Source organism: Trachurus trachurus (assembly GCF_905171665.1).
Source record: "Trachurus trachurus genome assembly, chromosome: 7".
NCBI classification, from domain to species: Eukaryota; Metazoa; Chordata; class Actinopteri; order Carangiformes; family Carangidae; genus Trachurus; species Trachurus trachurus.
The window spans coordinates 30,953,326-30,972,479 of NC_139901.1; the positions used below are offsets into that span (position 1 = coordinate 30,953,326).

General features: G+C 43.1%; 1 protein-coding gene across 1 annotated transcript in view; it reads left to right on the plus strand.

The window, feature by feature from the left end:
• The first annotated feature begins 582 nt into the window (after positions 1-582).
• The window catches only part of LOC310988707 (arf-GAP with coiled-coil, ANK repeat and PH domain-containing protein 3-like), a 104,784-nt gene continuing 86,212 nt past the window's right edge, over positions 583-19,154 (plus strand). The window contains 1 exon segment of the mRNA XM_083975395.1: positions 583-787. Coding sequence (XP_083831521.1) covers positions 741-787 — 47 coding nt within the window. The 5' untranslated portion in view covers positions 583-740.

The window sequence follows — 19,154 nt, forward strand, 5'->3', positions numbered from 1 at the left end:
TACACAATTACACACATCACACATTTTTTACTTGTTGTATATACTTTTGTAGGACACCACATTTTATTTGCTATTGCTTTTTTATTATGTATAGTTTGTTCTTTATATTTTATTATGTATAGTTTGTTCTTTATATTCTTATACTATATGTTGTTATCGTCACTGTGTGTCTGTGTAATGCTGCTGCTGCTGCACTGTAATTTCCCAGCTTGGGATCAATAAAGTCTATCTATCTATCTATCTATCTATCTATCTATCTATCTATCTATCTATCTATCTATCTATCTATCTATCTATCTATCTATCTATCTATCTATCTATCTATCTATCTATCTATCTATCTATCTATCTATCTATCTATCTATCTATCTATCTATCTATCTAGGGATAATGGTGATAGGAGGACCTGACTAAATGTTGAACTATCCCTTTAACGGCTGCAAGCGGGAACTCAAAACTCCGAGCATGGGAGGAGCCAGTGAACGCATCACGGGGTAGTGAGTAGTGAACGAAGCGGCTGCGGAGCCTCAGAGGAGCCGGAGTGGGTGAGAGAGAAGAGAGAGAAGAGAAGAACCAGAGAGAGAGCGGGAGCAGCCGGAGCAGGAGACCGAGGGAGAGGCGCTCTGTGTCGGATATAAACAGCTCGATTTCCCGCTGCTGCACACGGAGATGAGAGCCGCGCTGCTGCTGCTTTTTTTAAAAACAAAGGGACGAGGAGATAATAAAAAAAAGTTTTCAAGATGACGGTGGATTTTGAAGACTGCATTAAAGATTCACCCCGGTTCAGGTAAGACTGAGACACCAAACTGTGCGCGAGAGCTGCTGCTCGCGCTCAGTCAGTTTGGTTACTCCGCTGCTGCTGCTGTTCATGTGTGTGTGTGTTGGGTTAGATGACATATTACTGATCTCAGGCTGGAGCTGCAAGTGTGTGTGCGTGTGTGTGTGTGTGTGTGTGTGTGTGTGTGTGTGTGTGTGTGTGTGTGTGTGTGTGTGTGTGTGTGTGTCCTCTCTCTCTCCTTTTCTCTGCATGTTGCACGTGAACCAAACTGCGACACGTTGCACGCGATTAATACTCGGTTCGATAAACGGTGGATTATCATCTATAGTCATAGTTTTCAGACTAGAGCATCTGTCATGTCATGATCGCAGCCTCAGAGATGGTGATGATGATGATGGTGGTGATGATGATGGTGGTGATGATGATGATGATGGTCACATGGTCTCTCCCTCTGCTGGAATCGATCACCCTGCACCCTCGTGCTGCTGCTGCAGTTTGTTTGTCCGCTTGTTTATCAGTGAGGATCCATTAAAGAGCCACGTGTTGTTGTTCAGGAGATCACACTGTGTGTTTACTTCATGTGCTGCTGTGGATTATTTAAGGTCAACATTTAAGATTGACTCCCTCTGTTACATAGCTACTTAATAGCCTATACACACTATCTCTCCACTACAGTTAAACAGGTTCAGTCACAGTTTAGGATAGCATTTATTCTGAAAAGACATCTTTAACCACGAAAAATCCCCAAAATCTAAATATAAACACATGTAATGGCAATTTATTGTTAATAATATCAATGATTTTTTATTGTTTTAACAGAAAAACACACTGAATGTCACTTTGGGCTTTTCTGAACATCTTATTTTCCTATCCTTTGTGTAAATTACTTTATTTAAGAATGAGTGAGGATGACATGAGGCATTTTTCTGCTCTGTGCAGAACTTAAACTTGTATATTTACAACTGGTAAGACAATATAAAGTCCTAACGCTGAGGATTTAGACTTAAAACATCAGCAGAACTCCTCTTAACACTTTAAATTTCCAAGATAAATAATCTCCTAATGAGAGAATGCAGTTTAAACTTGACATTCTCATTTTTAACTATAAAATGTGTAAAAATCCTCTCACCAACGCTGATACGCAGCAACAGTTTGAGGTTTTTCCTCCTTGGCTGACAGAACCTGATCAATAATCAGAAATACCTGCTGATGGACAGTCTATCTGCAGCTTTAATGTGCCGCCGCTGCTGCTGACTGTTCCAGCTCCAGTTCAAAACGCCCTGTGTGTGTGTCGTTATTAACGATCAGATCAGAGGAAACTGAAGGTTTCCACTCTCCGGCTCGGAGCGCCCTGCAGCAAAGGTTAAATAAATACGGCAGGAATTTTCTACACCCACATCTGAACCTGGTCCAGATCCTCTCCAGCTGTGAGCCACAGAGGAGGAGGAGGAGGAGGAGGGGTCTTTCTTCTACACAGTATGTCTGTGCATTAGTGAAATGATGAAGCATTGATTTGGACTTGTTGAAGGTTGTTGTTATCATCCGTCTTGTATTGTTACTGTTAAACAATGATGCATCAGTTTAGTTCAGCGGCTCAGTCAGACAGTTAACGGAGTAAATTTACCTGAGTACTGAACTTAAAGCAGAAGTAAGCGGAATGTTTGTGTTAATATAAGTCTTAAATAGTTATATCTTCCGACAGCAATCACTTACATAGAGTGTTTGGTCTGAAACACGGGTCTGTCAGTCACTCTGCTCTGAGCCGAGGAGAAAACTTTCCTTGTATCCTACAACCTTTATCCAATGAGGAGAGAGAACGACATAAAGGGGCGGTCCTCTCTGTGTGTGCAGCCAAGGGATGCGCGTGAATGTGGTGACGTAGGATCGAGGGCGGGGACTGCTAACTCCATCGGCTGACAGGAAGTTAGCCAAAACCACCGGATCGCTTACTTCTGCTTTAATTTCTAGGAAGGCTGAAAAGTACTCGTTACTTTCAGGTCTGCTCTTTCTAAACTCCTATTGGACACAAGCTGTGTTTGTCAAAGAAGGAAACCCTAACCCCTAAAAGCAGCACATCAGTGCAGCTGCTTTCAAAGAGTTAATTCTCAGAAACAAGAGTTAAAAGCTCCTTAAATTAATTTAGAAAAAATTATAGTAATTCATTGATGTTGAAATTTAAAAGCGTACTTTTGGATAGTTAAGTACCTTTAGAGCAAGTACTTTTTTACTCTTACTTGAGTAACATGTCGACTGAGCTACTTTTACTTGTAACCGAGTAAATTTTGACCAGTAGTATTTGTACTCTTACTCAAGTACTGGGGTCGAGAACTCTGTCCATCTCTGAGCGTCACAAGATGAAACCTGAGGGGTCATGATGATGAGATGATTGATAATGTTTGTATAAACTTTATTTAGTTTCACTGAGTCACACAACAACCCCAGTCTGACTTGCCTTCCTCCTCCTCCTCTGAGCTTTTAAAAACTAAACTCCACTTTTCTTTATTAATATTTGAAACATCAGGCCTGAATGAAACGATTAGAGGACGAATAACTCTGAAACAAGTGGCTCCAGCTAGAAAAAACATTCTTCAGAGAGGTCACGCACCACTGGTTTTTATGTTTAACGGCAGATTCTCTTTCACATAAACAACATTTCTGGAGCTTCTCGTCCACAGCTGTTGAGTAGATGTAGATGTGGTGGTGGTGGTGGACTCACTCTTTCTCTCTCTCACTGACCGAGCAGAGTGGTACCTGAGTAAATATCCTTCAGTTTCCTGTGCGACGCTGCACTTGTGTGAGCTCCTGCAGATAAAAATCTCTGCTGCTCCTTCAAAATCAAATCAAAAGACTTCCAGCAGCAGTAACAGAAATGGCTTAAAGGGACATTGTGTAACTTCTCCTGTTATCTATTATTCACAAAAATCAATTATTTGGTTCAAAAGTCTGTTTTTCATTAAAGCAGAAGTAAGCGATCCGGTCGTTTTGGCTAATGCTGCGTTCCAGGCAGGCTTTTGAAACCGTAAGTTACAGCTTCAAGTCACGACTTACGACTTTGTGGCGTTCCAGGCAACCCACTCGTGTTCTCCGACCTGTTGCCTGTGAGAGTCACTATAACGGCCACTCGTAACTTCTGACCCGTGAACTCGTACCAGATTGAACTGGTACGACTTCACGGGTCGGAAAAACACGAGTTACGGGCTGCCTTGAACGCACCATAACGTCTTGTCAGCCGACGGAGTTAGCAGCCCCCGCCCTCGTCATGGATCTATTGGTCCTCGTCCCTACGTCACCACATTCAGGCGCATCCCTTGGCTGCACACACAGAGAGGACCGCCCCTTTATGCCGTTCTCTCTCCTCATTGGATAAAACTTGTAGGATACAAGGAAAGTTTTCTCCTGGGCTCAGAGCAGAGCAGAGTGACTGACAGACCCGTGTTTCAGACCAAACACTCTATGTAAGTGATTGCTGTCGGAAGATACAACTATTTAAGACTTATATTAACACAAAAATATCGCTTACTTCTGCTTTAACCAGTAACCCCCCCCATCAACAAAGTGAAGTGTTCCTTTCAGCTCTGAATGAGCCGTTCATATCATTCATATCTCCATGGAGCGGGTAAGCTCGGTGCTGCTGCCATGTGATGTCGCCATGTTTTTACGTTCAGTGGCAGCGTGACGGTAGGAAACCACGGAAACTCAGCGGAGACACCGGAGCTGTCGGCTCAGGTGGAGGTGGCGTCTGTGAAAAGTCACCGTGGTAACGCAGTGAGGAGGAATGGAGCGTTACACTGATGCTGCATTCACCTGCAGTCGGGCAGACGGCCGTCGCTAACAAACCAGATGTCATTTTAGTCACAGAAGTCCAGAGAAAGACGGTAAAACGTGGGTCAGGTAAACAATACCACATCGCCATGACAACATATTGTCACGTGTATTGTTTTGCCTCGTGCTGACGGACCACTTGTTTACATAGAGGCTTGTTTATGCCGTTACGTGCAGCGGCTGTCGTCCGTCTGCCCTCTGCCCAATTTCATGTGAATGCAGCATGAAAAATACGATTGAGTTGCTTCCGATTTACAACCGCAACGCTAGATGGGAGCACCTTTGTACCTTTTTAAAACGTTTTTCCGTAACCACAGCATTTTGAGATGCGTATGTTCACTGGTGGACTTGTTTCCAAAAAGTACCACTTTAAGGAAACGCTGAAACGATAAACAAACCTTTACGGATACTCCCAATTCCCAAACCCGTCTCGTACCAGGAATTTAAATGGATCTTCTTCAACGTTAAGAGTTTTCTTCCTCTACAGTAAATTATTACACTGCGATCGCATTAAACCAGTTAAAACTTGCATTTTCACAAGACATGTGACGAAACTTAAAACATTTATTCACACTCGTATCCTGGGTGAACCCAGATCAACCTGCCAGAGATTTCATTTCTCTTTGCAGATCCGTCGTTGAGGTCGACTTCCAGTTCCCACAGTCACAAACAAGCGACATTTAGCAGCTTTTGTTTACATGCAACATGGAAGAGCAGCTTTGGTTTGATTCATAGACAACAGCTGGTCTCAGGTTTTTATTTGAAAAACCTGCAGAAGTCTCCGGACCACATCGCTCCTGCAAAACTACAACAACCACATTTGTCGACACGCCTTCTGTCGCTCTGCAGGAGGTGAATCCAGTGGTCCTAACCCTCATATTAACATCATTATGTGCAGCTTCTGATCTGAATCAATCAAACTGACATAAAACAATATATAGAACCCAGACTTTGATCTGATTTAATCACCTTTTAATCACCGGCTCAGGGCTGCAGACATCCCTGTTTGCTCCTGTTTGCTCTTGTGAGGCTTTTTTTTTCTTCCCTCCAGCTCATGTTCATGCTCATGTTTGTCTTTTATCTGCAGCCACACGGTGTTTAAACGACTATATAAGACACGAGTTGTCGTGGCCACTGAAGCCTGTAACAGTGTTTTCAGGGAACATTGAAGCGGCTCCTTTGTGGAGCTAAAAGCAGCTCCAGTGTGAGGAGTTATGTAACGAGCCTGGAGGTGGATGACTGGGAGGAAGCAGGAAAGAAAAAAAAATCGTGGGTTTTTTTTCTCCATGAGGAGGATTTGGCGTGACGCACCGCTCTTCCCACACATGTCTAAAACCATGCAGGAAATCAGTTCTGCACAATTACCTCTGACATATCCCAGCGTCCTCTGTTTATTAGCTGGAGCTCTGGCCTCGTCCGACGATCGATCACTCGCTGCTTCGACAGAGACGAGGAGCAGAGCAGCAGCAGCAGCAGCAGCAGACGGTGAAGAACTTCTTCCTCTCCCTTTAAAAAAAAAAAAAAAAAAAAAAAGCTGCTGGTTAAGCACTTCTCAACGACATGACGAATCCGCCGGCTCTCCAGAAAACTTGTTTGTTTATAGTCTCTATGGAGACTCTGACCCCGGACAGATGTGTTGACTGCAACCAACCAGTGATGCTTTCTCCACATCTGGTCTGAGAAAGTGCTGCGATGAACACGACGACGAGGCCGCAGGAACTCTGTGTGTGTTTGTTTGTGTTTGCTCCGACACAACACACATCGTTTGAGCTGCTCTCTCCTCACAGACGTGTTAATCTGAGCTCACACTCACTCACTGTTGGAGCCTCATGTGACAGGCAACTGTTAACCCCCATAGGAGTTCATAGAAAATGAATCAGAGCTGCAGCTGATCATCATTTTCATATCGATATCTATCATTTTTGGTTCAGCTCTTATAGAGTCTGAGATGTCTCTATGTCTGACCAACAACATCAACCCAAAAATGTACAGTTTAAGTTAGAGAACAAAAAGAATCATCATCATTAACAACAGTTTTCATGATGAAATGATCATTTTAAACCATTTTATGCCAGAAATCACAGGTTTTAGCTCCACAGACTCTGTGTCATACATGAAGCTAAACTGAATATCTTTGGATTTCAGTATGGACTGACATTTAAAGCCGTTTTTTCACCGTTTTCTATATTATTTTATTTATCACTATTGTAGGAATAAAGTGATTTCTGACAGTGAAAGGTGCAGATTATCTGTCTCTTTTCTAAACTTCTAAATATGCAGCAGAAAATACGTCTTGAAGGAAACCTGAAGCTGTGAGGATACAATATGCATGAGGATACCGTATGTTGTGAATTAACATATTTGTGAGTTGCAGATGCATTGATACTGAACAAATCAGCAAAATATTCAAAAAACAACTTGTTTGTCTTCAACTAGAGTAAATGAAATCTATATTAGTTATCTATTATGACCTGGTTCATACAGAAAAAACTCCACAAACAACTTGTTTATTCACATCTAAACTTCACCAGAGTCATTTTGTCGTCTGACCCTGAACGTATCACATCCACCGACATAAATAAATATCAGTCACACATATAAATATATCTATATATATATGTATATATAGAAGTAAAATCTGAAGCTTCCTCCTGCAGCGACTCCGTCTGTCATCACGGTGTAATTTATGGGGCAGTTGAGGAGAGTTTGATTGAAGCAGTGAAAGGAAATAACTCCTGAGCACTTTATAAATACGTGTTGGTTGAGCCGCAGTCTGACTTTATTTCATTTCTCAGCCTCCTGGTTCTGTTTTAAAACACTCTGGATCTGGATCTGTGAATGTGAATGTGGTTCTTGTTATTTATGCTATTTAGACACTTGAGAAGATTTTTCTTTTCATTAATGGATTATTCAGTGTCTCCGTCCTCTGGCAGAATATGTCCATTGTCCATTGGGGGGAGAGAGAGCGTCCGGCTTCCGCTGAGAGACAGACTCTTTTCTCTGTGTCTGAATGGTCCAAGGCGAGAAGAGAGACCGAGCCCCCCCTCACCCCCCACCTTACCCTAACCCCCCCTCCTCCATGTGAACAGCTTGCGGGTGCAGAGCCGAGGCGATGCGATGCTGCCTTCATGGTGATGAGCTTGTCATTGACTCACAGAGGGAATCCGAGGCCAATGACCTGTGGTGTTGGCTGCTGCTTGTGCGTCCGTTGGAGAAAGACTGGATGGATGGATGGATGGATGGATGGATTTATGACTCACAGTCAGATGACAGGCTGACGGAGAGATGGTGCATGGTGCATGGGGTGGGGGGGCGAGGGTTGCATGCATGTCAAATTCCTGGAGATGCCTGCATGGTTGGAAGGAATGCCAAGCATCTGGTGTAATGTCTGCGCCTCGGTATCGGTGAATTAACTACGGCTGTTTGGAGGGAAAATTAACAACATAATAAGAGATTAGTTGAGCTGCAGAGTCGGTGAACTGTGTGTGTGTGTGTGTGTGTGTGTGTGTGTGTGTGTGTGTGTGCACAGGAGGAGGAGGAGGAGGAGGGTGGAGGAATGTGTAAAGGAGGGGTGGGGGTGGGGGTTTGCAAAATGCATCAAATGTGCATGGAAAATCAACAATTTGATGTTCAGTGCATTGGAAGACAAGTCATTTGGTTGTTTTTTTAAAAACACTAACGTGATTAGAAATGGGGCTCAGAAGCATCGGATTGAATTTAAATCTGGTGACGAATCTCCTGTCGAAGCTTCTCATGGTTTCGTTTCAACATGCGACTGTGACTAAAGACGAACTCAAAGCTTCTGATCAGCAGGGTTGTGTTTTTTTTTTTTTTTTTGGCTCCTCAGACGTCAGAAAATGCTTCGGTTTCCTGATGAGACAAGCTGCATCGTATATGAAATGTTAATCAGGAGGTATGTGGTGCGTTCAGGGAACAACTGTAAAAGCCGGCTGTAGATCACGCCGCCATGAGATGATTGGACTGAAGGTTTCTAGAAGATGATACAGAGGCTGGACTGGAATATTTTCTTGATTTTAAAAAGTTTCTGTGGGAAACTATCAAAAAAATACTCATCAGATTTTTTTCCAAAGATGAGATTTTCAATGTTTATTGGTCGACTAACAATAGTCCAAATGATTTGACACCACCGGCGAGAAGCTGGAACCATCAAATATGAAGCAAATTTCGGATTAACCAGCTATGTTTCCTTCAAGATGTGTTTTCTGTTGCATATGAATGTAGAAAAGAGACCTGCAGAGAAAATCAGCAGGTTTCACTGCTAAATCAATTTGTGCCTAAAATAGCAACGTCAGTCCAGCCTGAAATCCAATCATATTTAGTATTTATTTGGGGAACTAGAACCTGTATTTTGATTTAAAGGAAGATTTAATTAGGAAAACAGTCATCTTCAGTTTCAGTTTTTATATTTGACTCTTGACAGGTTCAGTCTGTTCCCTCCTCCTCCTCCTCCTCCTCCTCCTCCTCCTCATCCTCTTCCTCTTCTTGTTCTCTTTCTTTTGGGGGAAAAGAGCTACAACAGTTGGATTTCATTCACTGACTTCATATTTAATACATGTTTACAGAACAGGAAGTTATTGCCAAGCCTGAGGCCCTGGAGCAGCTCCCTTCACATCGAGGTCAGCTCCTTCTGCTCCTTCAGCTCCTTCAGTCTGTTGGTACCAATAACGACCAATCAGAGGCCGTTAGCGCTCCAGTTTCATCAGCTTCATCTCAGTTCACGGTTGACGACAGTGAGGAGGACGTGTGTTGTGTTGTCTTGTGTTGTGTTTAGGGATGTCACGATTATAGATTTTCATGGTACGATTATTGTCAGAGAAATAATCACGATTATTACGATTATTAAATTCAATAATTTTACAACACTATGGATGTGTGAAATCAAATATAGTCAAAATATAATTGCATTACCAATTCACTAAACAAATTATTTAATATAGGACCAATTATTAATCCTTCAGAAAAATGTTTGAAGTATTCAAATGTTAACCTTTTTTACAAATGAGGCGCTAACATTTAAATTCGTACCAGTTCAGTGTTACGTTAAAATTGACATTAAAGGGACAACGAGGAGTTTCTATTTGGTTATAAAAAAGTCTCTCATTAATGTGGATGAATCTACGTTACCATTTTTGATAAATATATCGTTTTGTCTCTATCGTTATTTTGTTATTATTAGTGGTGGTGGAAATGCTGGGCGAGCCGACCAGCGTTTCTTTACTTTCGGTTTCGTGGCGAGTCATGAGAATAACGCCGCCGAATCACCGTTTATGGTCGGAACTACGACGGTATGTGATCGTCTTCCAACCTCTGACTTTAATTCTTGATGAATGAAAACATGAGTCTGTCTTGCGCCGGTCAAAGAATTTCACGGTGCGCGGAGGCTCATAAATGTAGTGAGAAAACGCTTTGCTTTTCCAAAACTCCTCGTTGTCCCTTTTAACATAATAGTTACTGTGTATTTACCTTTACTCTGGGGTACAAAGCCAGGTGCTTATCCCGCAGGTGATGATTCATATCGTTCATAATGTTGCGTAACTTTGTTTTCATTCCATGCGATTTGCGTCTGTTCACCCTCACCGTGTTGGGGGGGTCGGTGGTGGTGATGGAGCTTCATTTGTTGTGATTGATAGGAACCTCTGTCACATCTGTCTCCTGTGGTACCTGCATCTGTTCAAAGATGGCCGACTGAAACTAGGGGCATTTACTTGTGTGTGGCTTTAAGGCACTTGTGTTCTTCTGCTCCACCACATGAAAGAGAAATGTTTTTACTTTTTACTCAACCAACATATGGAGTTTGTTAAATATGAAAGTATCTGAAATGATTAGTCAAGATTTAATCAATTTATGCATCAGCAACTTGAATTAATGAGGAACATCGTCTTTTGATGTGTTTGCTTTTGAAGTGTCATTATTCTTATGGAGAAAAAAAACGTTTTGTTTGAGGATTTGTTTGTTTCGTCCAGTTGATTTATTGACTAGAAACATAGTCCTCAATCTGAACCAGTATTGTCATCCTGTTGACAGATTTTATTCTGAAAATCCTGACAGGAAGTGATTTGCACATTGCGATGCGGTTTTCTGTTTCCAAAACCAATCACATCAGTTTCCTGCATGCGCTCGTAATATGCAGTTTACATTTTAACAGAACTGTTATTTATCGAAGTTTAGTTTCTGTTGATCAAGATCATCACATCGTCCTCCACCTTTAGAGTTTACAGTGGTAAATTCTGCTTTAATATTGATACACTACAGAAAAACGTAACAATAAGATTATAAAACACTGAATGAATTAAAAATATTATGAGCTGCAGGTCATTTTTCTGCATGAAGAACTTCTCTTTAGTTCACATTCTAAACTTTAAAGGAATAGTTCACCAAAAAATGAAATTCAATCATTAGTGACTCACCCTCATGCTGATGAGTAGTTTTTTATTCCTCAAAGTGCATCTTGAGACCTGGGAGGCCGGTTCGTAGTCCAACGAAAACTTTATATGAGAGTCAATAGCGCCCGACACAAAAAAGTCTATAAAACTACAAAAAAAAAATGTAATATTCCTCCACACTGCTCGTCCACTGCAATCCAAGTGTCCTGAAGGGATATAGTCCAGAGTTTACTGAGAGCGCGCCTCAGGCAAATTCAATACAGGCCTGTTTAGGCTGTAAAAATGTCCTAAATGAGGTAGTTTCCAGTAAACTCTGGACTATCTCCCTTCAGGACACTTGGATTGCAGCAGACGAGCAGTGTGGAGGAATATTAAATGTTTTTTGTGTAGTTTTATGGACGTGTTTGTGTCTGGCGCTATTACTCTCATATAAAGTTTTGGTTGGACTAGGAACCGGCCTCCCGGGTCTCCAGATGCACTTTGAGGAATAAAAAACTACTCTGGAGTATTCATCAGCATGAGGGGGAGTCAATAATGACTGAATTTCATTTTTTGGTGAAATATTCCTTCAACGTAGTAAATGATGTGAGCTCTTCCTCCTCCTCCTCCTCCTTCCACCACTCAGTGATTTACAAACCGCTCTGTTTACATATTTAATTTCTCCTAAATCCTGTGTCCTGGTTCTGACTTCCTGCATTAGGCTCATTAAACCTCCTGCTCCTCCATCCCGGACGGTTTAAATTTTCATTCATGTGCTTGATTTAATGACCCGTGGATTTGCATCATCATCATCATCTCGTTAAGGGACGAGCTGCGTTCTCCACCGCTAACAACAACAACAACAGCAGCGACGACTCCAGGTAATGAAAGTGACAGGGATTATCGCCAGCACTGTGCAGTTTGATGGTCGCGTGTCTTAATCAGGGATTGGCCCACATTCCTCTGCTCACCCCGGCCCCCACCCCACCCCGCAGCAAGGTGTCGCACCTGGAGGCTTAACCTCCAATCAGTGTCATCCTGATGTGAGCGAATAAAAACAGACCCAGCTATGACACGTCCAACCAACGCGCTGTAGTGGCAGCGTGTGATGATTTCTTAATCACAGCAGCAGCAGCAGCGGCGTCGGCCTCCCACGGAGAAGCTGCTGCTGCTCCGCTCGCTGGAGAAAGCTTTCAAGCTTTCATGTTTGATAATGAGGCCAGATGAAGGAGCTTTCGCCAGTCGGAGGCTCGGCAGCTGCTGGAAGGTCGTCGATGATCAGAGCGTTTGAAGGAGCGCCTGCAAACACAACAGAGACTGAATCGTTGGGCATCGAAAAACCAGAGTTTCTCCTGCTGAGTTGAGTAATCTCACAGGTCCAGTGGTAGGAGCAGGAGTAGTAGTAGTACACTGCAAAAACTCAAATATCTTACCAAGAATATTTGTCTTATTTCTAGTCAAAATGTCATTTCTAGTCAAAACATATCTCATTATACGTAAAATAAGAAACATCACATTAAAAAGTAGCTTGTTTCTAGACAGTTTTTACTTATTTCAAGCATATTTTCACTTGAAATAAGTAGAAAAATCTGATAGTGGAGCAAGTTTTTCTTCCTTATTACAAGCACAAAAAACTTGCTTTCACTGGCAGATTTTTCTACTTATTTCAAGTGAATATTTGTTTGAAACAAGTGAAAATTATCTAAAAACAAGTACATTTTTAGGTGATGAGTCTTAATTTAAGTGGAAAGAGATTAGTTTTGACTAGAAATGAGACATTTTGACAAGAAAAAGGACAAATATTCTTGGAAAGATTTTGAGTTTTTGCAGTGTAGTAGTGGTGGTGGTGGTGTTTGACCTGGGAACCTCCACAGCTCCATGATGCAAGTGAATCATATCCTCCTTCCACATGTGCACAAGCCTGTTGTCAGCACATGAATCCCCCCGGTGACGGTGAGCAGAGGTGACTGTGTCTTTGTCACGATGTAGGAAGTTTCCTTTCCTGCAAAGTTGCCGTTCGCCGTTGTCGATCCTCGTTTTCATCCAAATAAATCAGCTTCAGTTTATTGAGCAGCACGGCCGTGGAAATGACTCATCGTCCTCCTCATTTCAGTGGCGGCTGCTGTTTTTTTTTTTTTTAAAAAGAAGGGAAGCTCATGATCAGCCTCCATCCGTTCCTTTTCAGGGAAATGTTCTGCATGTGAGGTCTTTTGAAAGATCAAACTAATGGAACTAAACTCGTGAGAATTATGTTAAACTGAAACAAGGAAATACTATAATTGTGTTTTATCTACATTGTATAGTGGAAATGAGTTATATCGCTATGCAAATACCAAAAAATGAGCTGTTTGACTCAACCACAATTGGACAGAACTGGACAATCCTCTGGCGCCGGTGTAATGTTTCAAATTAGCTGTCAATCAAAAAAGGGATTCAGCCTTTAGACAGATCCTCCAATCAGCATGCAGAAGCCCATTGCAACATCGCAGCATTTATCCAATGACCGTCTCGTTTCTGTGCCGCCCCATTGAAGTCCATGGACGCTGAGCTCCAACAGGTTTAATGCACCGAGACGCTACGGGGATGCATGAGAAGAAGATCGAGTCAGTCGAACCAAAAGATACGGAGCTGATTCGCAATGAACTCGTCTTAGAGTTGAACCAGTTCTAACGCATCTTTAGTCAATGAAACGTGAACACAACCGTTCATATTTGAGCAGAGGCTTCTCTTGCAGTCTGAGAGCGATCGCCTCTGCCTCATTTCCACTTGTCACGGTCACGTATAAACCATTAGTCATTGTGCTAGGTGCTAATTTGCGAACCGGTTACCAACATTTATTGGTCTTCAGGTACAGATCAGAGCTGTGTGGATCATCGTGATGTGTTTTTAGGAAGAAAATGTAGGTTTTGCAGATTTAAAGACGTAAAGTTTCCTTCAAACATCTTGTTTCTGCTGAGTGTGCCTCTGACGGCTGTTCGGTCCGCTGTGTGTCCGTTAGATATATGTTGTGTTGAGATCCACAGCCGGTCGTCTCTCCCCTGTAATATAACTCTAGTATATGTGAGGAAAAGACAATAAACCTGCAGCTGAACTTTGGCTCACTCGCCGAAGTCGCTCCTCCTGGGACGAGTAAAGACCACGGTATGGATCCTGGAGAGGTGGATGCATTTACATCTTGTCAGCATCTGGACGGAGAACTGGTCTCAAACCACCTGAGGAGCCGCAGCCAAGGAATTATGACTGTTGGACACTTGAACACATCAGTTTCTATTGAGACTCGATCATCGCTGTGTCCGATCGCTCCAGAAGATGCAGGAGGTGTCTGTCCAACGAGGTCGTAGTTCGAGCTGCAGTTTGTTCTGGGATCACTGAGGTTTTTACTGATGGTTGATGAAGTTAGTTTAGTAAACTCTTAGTAGCCTGAACCTATTTTTGCCATTTTTGAATACTTTTGGTTTGCCTTTATATACCACATTTAAAAAAAGTGTGTAACATTCCCATTAGGGATGCACCGATCCATCTTTTTTAGTCCCAATGCCGATAGCAATACGTATCGGCCAATACCCGAAACCGACCCGATACCACTGTTGAATTAGTAAACTGTAGGCTACACCTTGAAGACAGTGAAGGCATCAGGCTTGACTTTTACATTACCTTTTACATTACTTGGATCAGCCCCATTATCCGATACCCGATCTAGCTATTTGGTCAATATCTGGGACGATATCCAATCTTAATATTAGATTGAGGCATCCCTACTTGAAACTGCAGATTTGAAACTCTCCCAGTTTTAGAAAAGGGAACCAGTGAACCAGATAGTTGGACCAGTCCCAGCCTGGTCAGATGCTACATGAACTGATGAAGCCTCTTGGATGAGAGGTGAAACGTCTTCCTAGACAAATAACTAAGTCCAGTTGCTTTCGATTTTAAATTCCTTTGAGGTCTCCCAGTTTTAGTTTGACGTTGATAGAGCATCATGTAAAACCGGAGATTTGATGGTACAAAAATATTTATCTGAGCGTCAAACCGTTGAATGGGATGGGCAGGCATCGCATTTCTTTCCATATATCCGTAATTTTTCGTCATTTTGCAAAATCGTGGTAGAATCCGCTGATAAAACTACTACTACTACTACTACTTCTGTATTTTTAGGCCCAATATGTTAATAAAAGAGGTTCAAGTAAAAATACTTGTCAGATTATATTGGTGAAGTTGTGCTTTAGTAAAAAAAAAGAAACCAAACATGGGAAGTAAGGACGCACCACTCCGATATAATGATCGGATATCGGCCCAGATATCGACTAAATATCGGATAATGTTCTATGTTTGTGACGCAGCATTTTGAAGGACACAGGCGGCCAAGCTCGTTCCCTCTCACCCAATATTTTTTAATTCATTTATTGTGTCGACTCATGTTTTTTTTTCACATGTTATAAGTTAATTGATGATTTGTGTGAAAGTGGATTAATCCTCTGAGATGAGGAGATGATGTCATCCCTGAGCTCTTTGTGCTGAGGGAGGCGACTCGCTGCAGGAGCGCTGGCCGTCGCCTCTCATTTCATTTTAGTGAATAACAAGACGTCTCTCTCACACACACACACACACACACAAAGAGCCATGAAGGAGGGGAAAAAAAACCCTCTTAATCTGCCTGTCGGACATCCTGCAGCCGCCACACACACACACACACACACTCACTCTCTGGTGTGAACAGTTTATTAAGTGCGATGAAATCCGATCACTCAGTTCCTCTGCTCTCTCTTTCACACCGTCCAGCCATCCGGTGTGTGCGGTTGTTGTTGCTGCCACAGGTTTTTTTTTTTTACGCCATGCTGTGCTGCGGACATTGAATCAGCGCTATGGCAACATCCATCCATCCCTGAGTGGTCCCCCCCCCCTCCCTAAGTGATGGATGAATTGTAGTAAAGTGGCATCAGTATTCCTATCACGACCCCACGGTGAATAAAAAACCCCGGCGATGACTAATGCGAGGCGGGGGAGCTGGAAAACAAGAGCAGGGCCAGAGAATACAACAACACACACACACACACACACATAAAAACTGAAAATGCACAACTTTTTACCGCTGATAATCGAAGCCTTTGGTCTTTTTCTCTTTTTCACAGCGCCGGCCGAACAAAAATCGCTCACAATTCGGCGTTTGTTTTCCCTACAGATTGGATTATGGTAATGGAGACCGAACATCTGATCTCAATTCCGTATGCTCGTAAATATCAGATGTCTCATACTGTTTGGAAATCCACTTTTTTCCCCTCTCCTCTCCTTGATATGTAGGAGCAGGACTCCAATTTGCCCCCGGACTAGGAGGAGGACACAGGACACACTCGGTCATGTGTTTTATAGCTGCAGGGACGGCGAATTAAGGCAAAAAAAAAAAAAAATAATAAAATGAAGAAACATGAGGGTTTGTGCAGCGGAACGAAGCGAACGACTACAACAACAGGTTGCTGCAGTGAGTCGCTCGTATTTTGGATTAGTATCATCTGTCCACCTTCGACCCCATTTTGACCCCTTCCCGCCCCCCCACTGCATGCTGGGAGTTAAGCCTCGGCTGCTGCAACGTGACTCGCGGTTCAGGCCCCGGTGAAAAGATGGACGATAATTCAGAGTTAATATAAATAGTCTGACTAATGTTTCTGCAGGATTATCCGGCCTGTAAAGTAGAGCTGTCAGATGGGACCACACCATAACACAGCAGGGAAGCAGCTCCTCCTCCTCCTCCTCCTCCTCCTCTTCTGTGGGCTAAAGGAGCAGTTTGACTTTTATTTTTTGGTTTGCGATGCATTTATTTTCCTTCAGATGTGAAACCAGAGGCAGGTCCAACAGAAACAACCAGCTCCTCTACTGTAGGCTGCAACTCACAAATTAACATCTCACATCGTGTTTGTTTAATCGGCGTCGAAGCCAAAGTGTAAAAAAATGAGAATTTGCTGATTTCACACACTTTTTTTGTTTTTGTTTTTTTTGTTTTTTTATCTCAGCAGCAGCTTCCTGACGTCTCGACCGGTTCCCAAGAAAAGTCACGTAACAGCTGATTGTCACTTTGTTTAGTTTGACACACATAAGCCCAGTGTGTTATAACGGCTCTGCTAACTGCTCTTCCTTTTGCACATCTATACAATTAAATTAATACATTTTATTGTCTCTTTCTGTAATGATTTTGACTGACAAAACACTTTGGCGTTAAAGGGATAGTTCAACATTTTTGGCAAATTGGCCCATTGCCATAATCCCTATAGTCATAGCAGTAGGTTTGTTAACTTTAATTGTCGATGCAAGCTATTTTTAGAGAACGTTACGAGACAGAGTTGTTTTAGAGGGAAATACAGAGACTGCTTGATGAAAAACTGTCCCTGAAGGCAACGCGCATCAGCGGTTTTTGCATGAATTTCCCTCTAAAACAACTCTGTGTGGTAACGTTGTGTTATTATCTCATAGCGTGGTGAATGTGCAGGTCACAACTTGTCCACCAGAGCGTTGTGGAGTTGTTGGATTGTGTATTTGATGAGGTTGATGAGGGAAACCAAGAAATCCCATGAGCCTCCGTAGCGTAGCTCTGAGCAGCTCACGGCTCTGCTCCGCCGTTCTAAAAATAGCTTGCACCGACAATTAAAGGTAACAAACCTACTGCTATGACTATAGGGATTATGGCAATGGGCCATTTTGCCAAAATGTTGAACTATCCCTTTAAAATAGATGAGTGGATTAATAAAAGCTCCCTGAGAATCATCTGAAACCTAAAAACTTAACTTTCTGGTATGAAAAAATCAGGCACCAGATGATATTTTATATTTTTGATCATTCATTTTCTCTTCATCCCTTCAGCTCTGAGTTTTGAGAATCTATTTCCCATCATGCTTTGCAGGAAGTGTCATGTTTACCGTCATGTGTAACGTCTCTTATCTCCGTCTCGCATCAGACTGCGCTTTTTTCTTTTTTTTTTAAATTTCCCAGCATGCCTTGCAGTTTGAAAGCAGCATGTGAGGAGCTCGTCCTTCTGTGCAGAGTTATGACTCACACATTTCACTGTTTAATGTCACGACTCCCCCCTCGATGACCAGGCTGCTTGGAAATCCTGCAGAGGGGGGAGGAAGAGGGGAGGAAGGGGGGAGGAAGAGGGGAGGAGGGGTGAGGAACAGGGGGGGGGGCTGGGTCGTTTCCAGGTGTGTCAACATCAGCTCAGGCTAAAATGTTTCTCACCCTGTGGGTCGGGAAGACGGATAAAGTTTCAGATGGAAGTGGATTTCAGGCGTTTGGCCGCGGCCGCTTGTCGTCGCCCGGAGGGAATAAAAAACAACATGGAGGTCCAAAACAAACCTGACGCTGAAGGTGTGAGGAAGAGGAGGAGGGGGAAGAGGGGGAGGAAAAGGAAGAGGAGGAAGGAGATGGATAAGGAGGAAAAGGAGAACGCAGAAAAGGAAGAGGAGGAAGGAGAAAGGGGAGAAAGAGGAAGAGGGGAGGAGAAGGAAGAGGAGGAAGAAGAAAGGGGAGAAGGAAGAAAAGAAAGAGGAGGAATAGAGGGAGGAGAAGGGGGAAGAGGAGGAAGGAGAACGAGGAGAACGAAGAAGAGGAGGAAGGAGAAAGGGGAGGAAGAACAGGAAGAAGAGGAAGGAGAAAAGGGAAGAGGTGGAAGAGGGGAGGAGAAGGGGGAAGTGGAGGAAGCGAAAGAAGAGAATGAAGAAAAGGAAGAGGAGAAGGGGGAGGAAGAGGAAGACGAGAAAGAGAAGGAGGAAGAGGAGGAAGGAGAAAGGGGAGAAGGAGGAAAAGGAAGAGTAGGAAGGAGGAATAGTAGGAAGGAGAAAGAGGAAGAGGGGAGGAGAAGGAGGAAAAGGAAGAGGAGGAAGGAGAAAGGGGAGAAGGAGGAGGAAGAGGAAAAAGAAGAGAAGGAAGAAGAGAGGATCATCAGGATCGTCGGCCTTCGGCTTCGTCTCTGCTCGGTTCTGAAATGCTGAATCACATGTGAACAAGCATCTGTTTTTAATTTGTTCCATCCCCTCTCTCTCTCCCTCTCTCTCTCTCTCTCTCTCCCTCCCTCCCTTTCCCGTCCTCCTGTCTTCCTCCGTGTGCGTGTGCGTGTGCGTGTGCGTGTGCGGGGGCCGGGGGGCCGGCTGCCGGTCGAGGCCGAGGCCAGAACCGGGTCTGGGGACGGG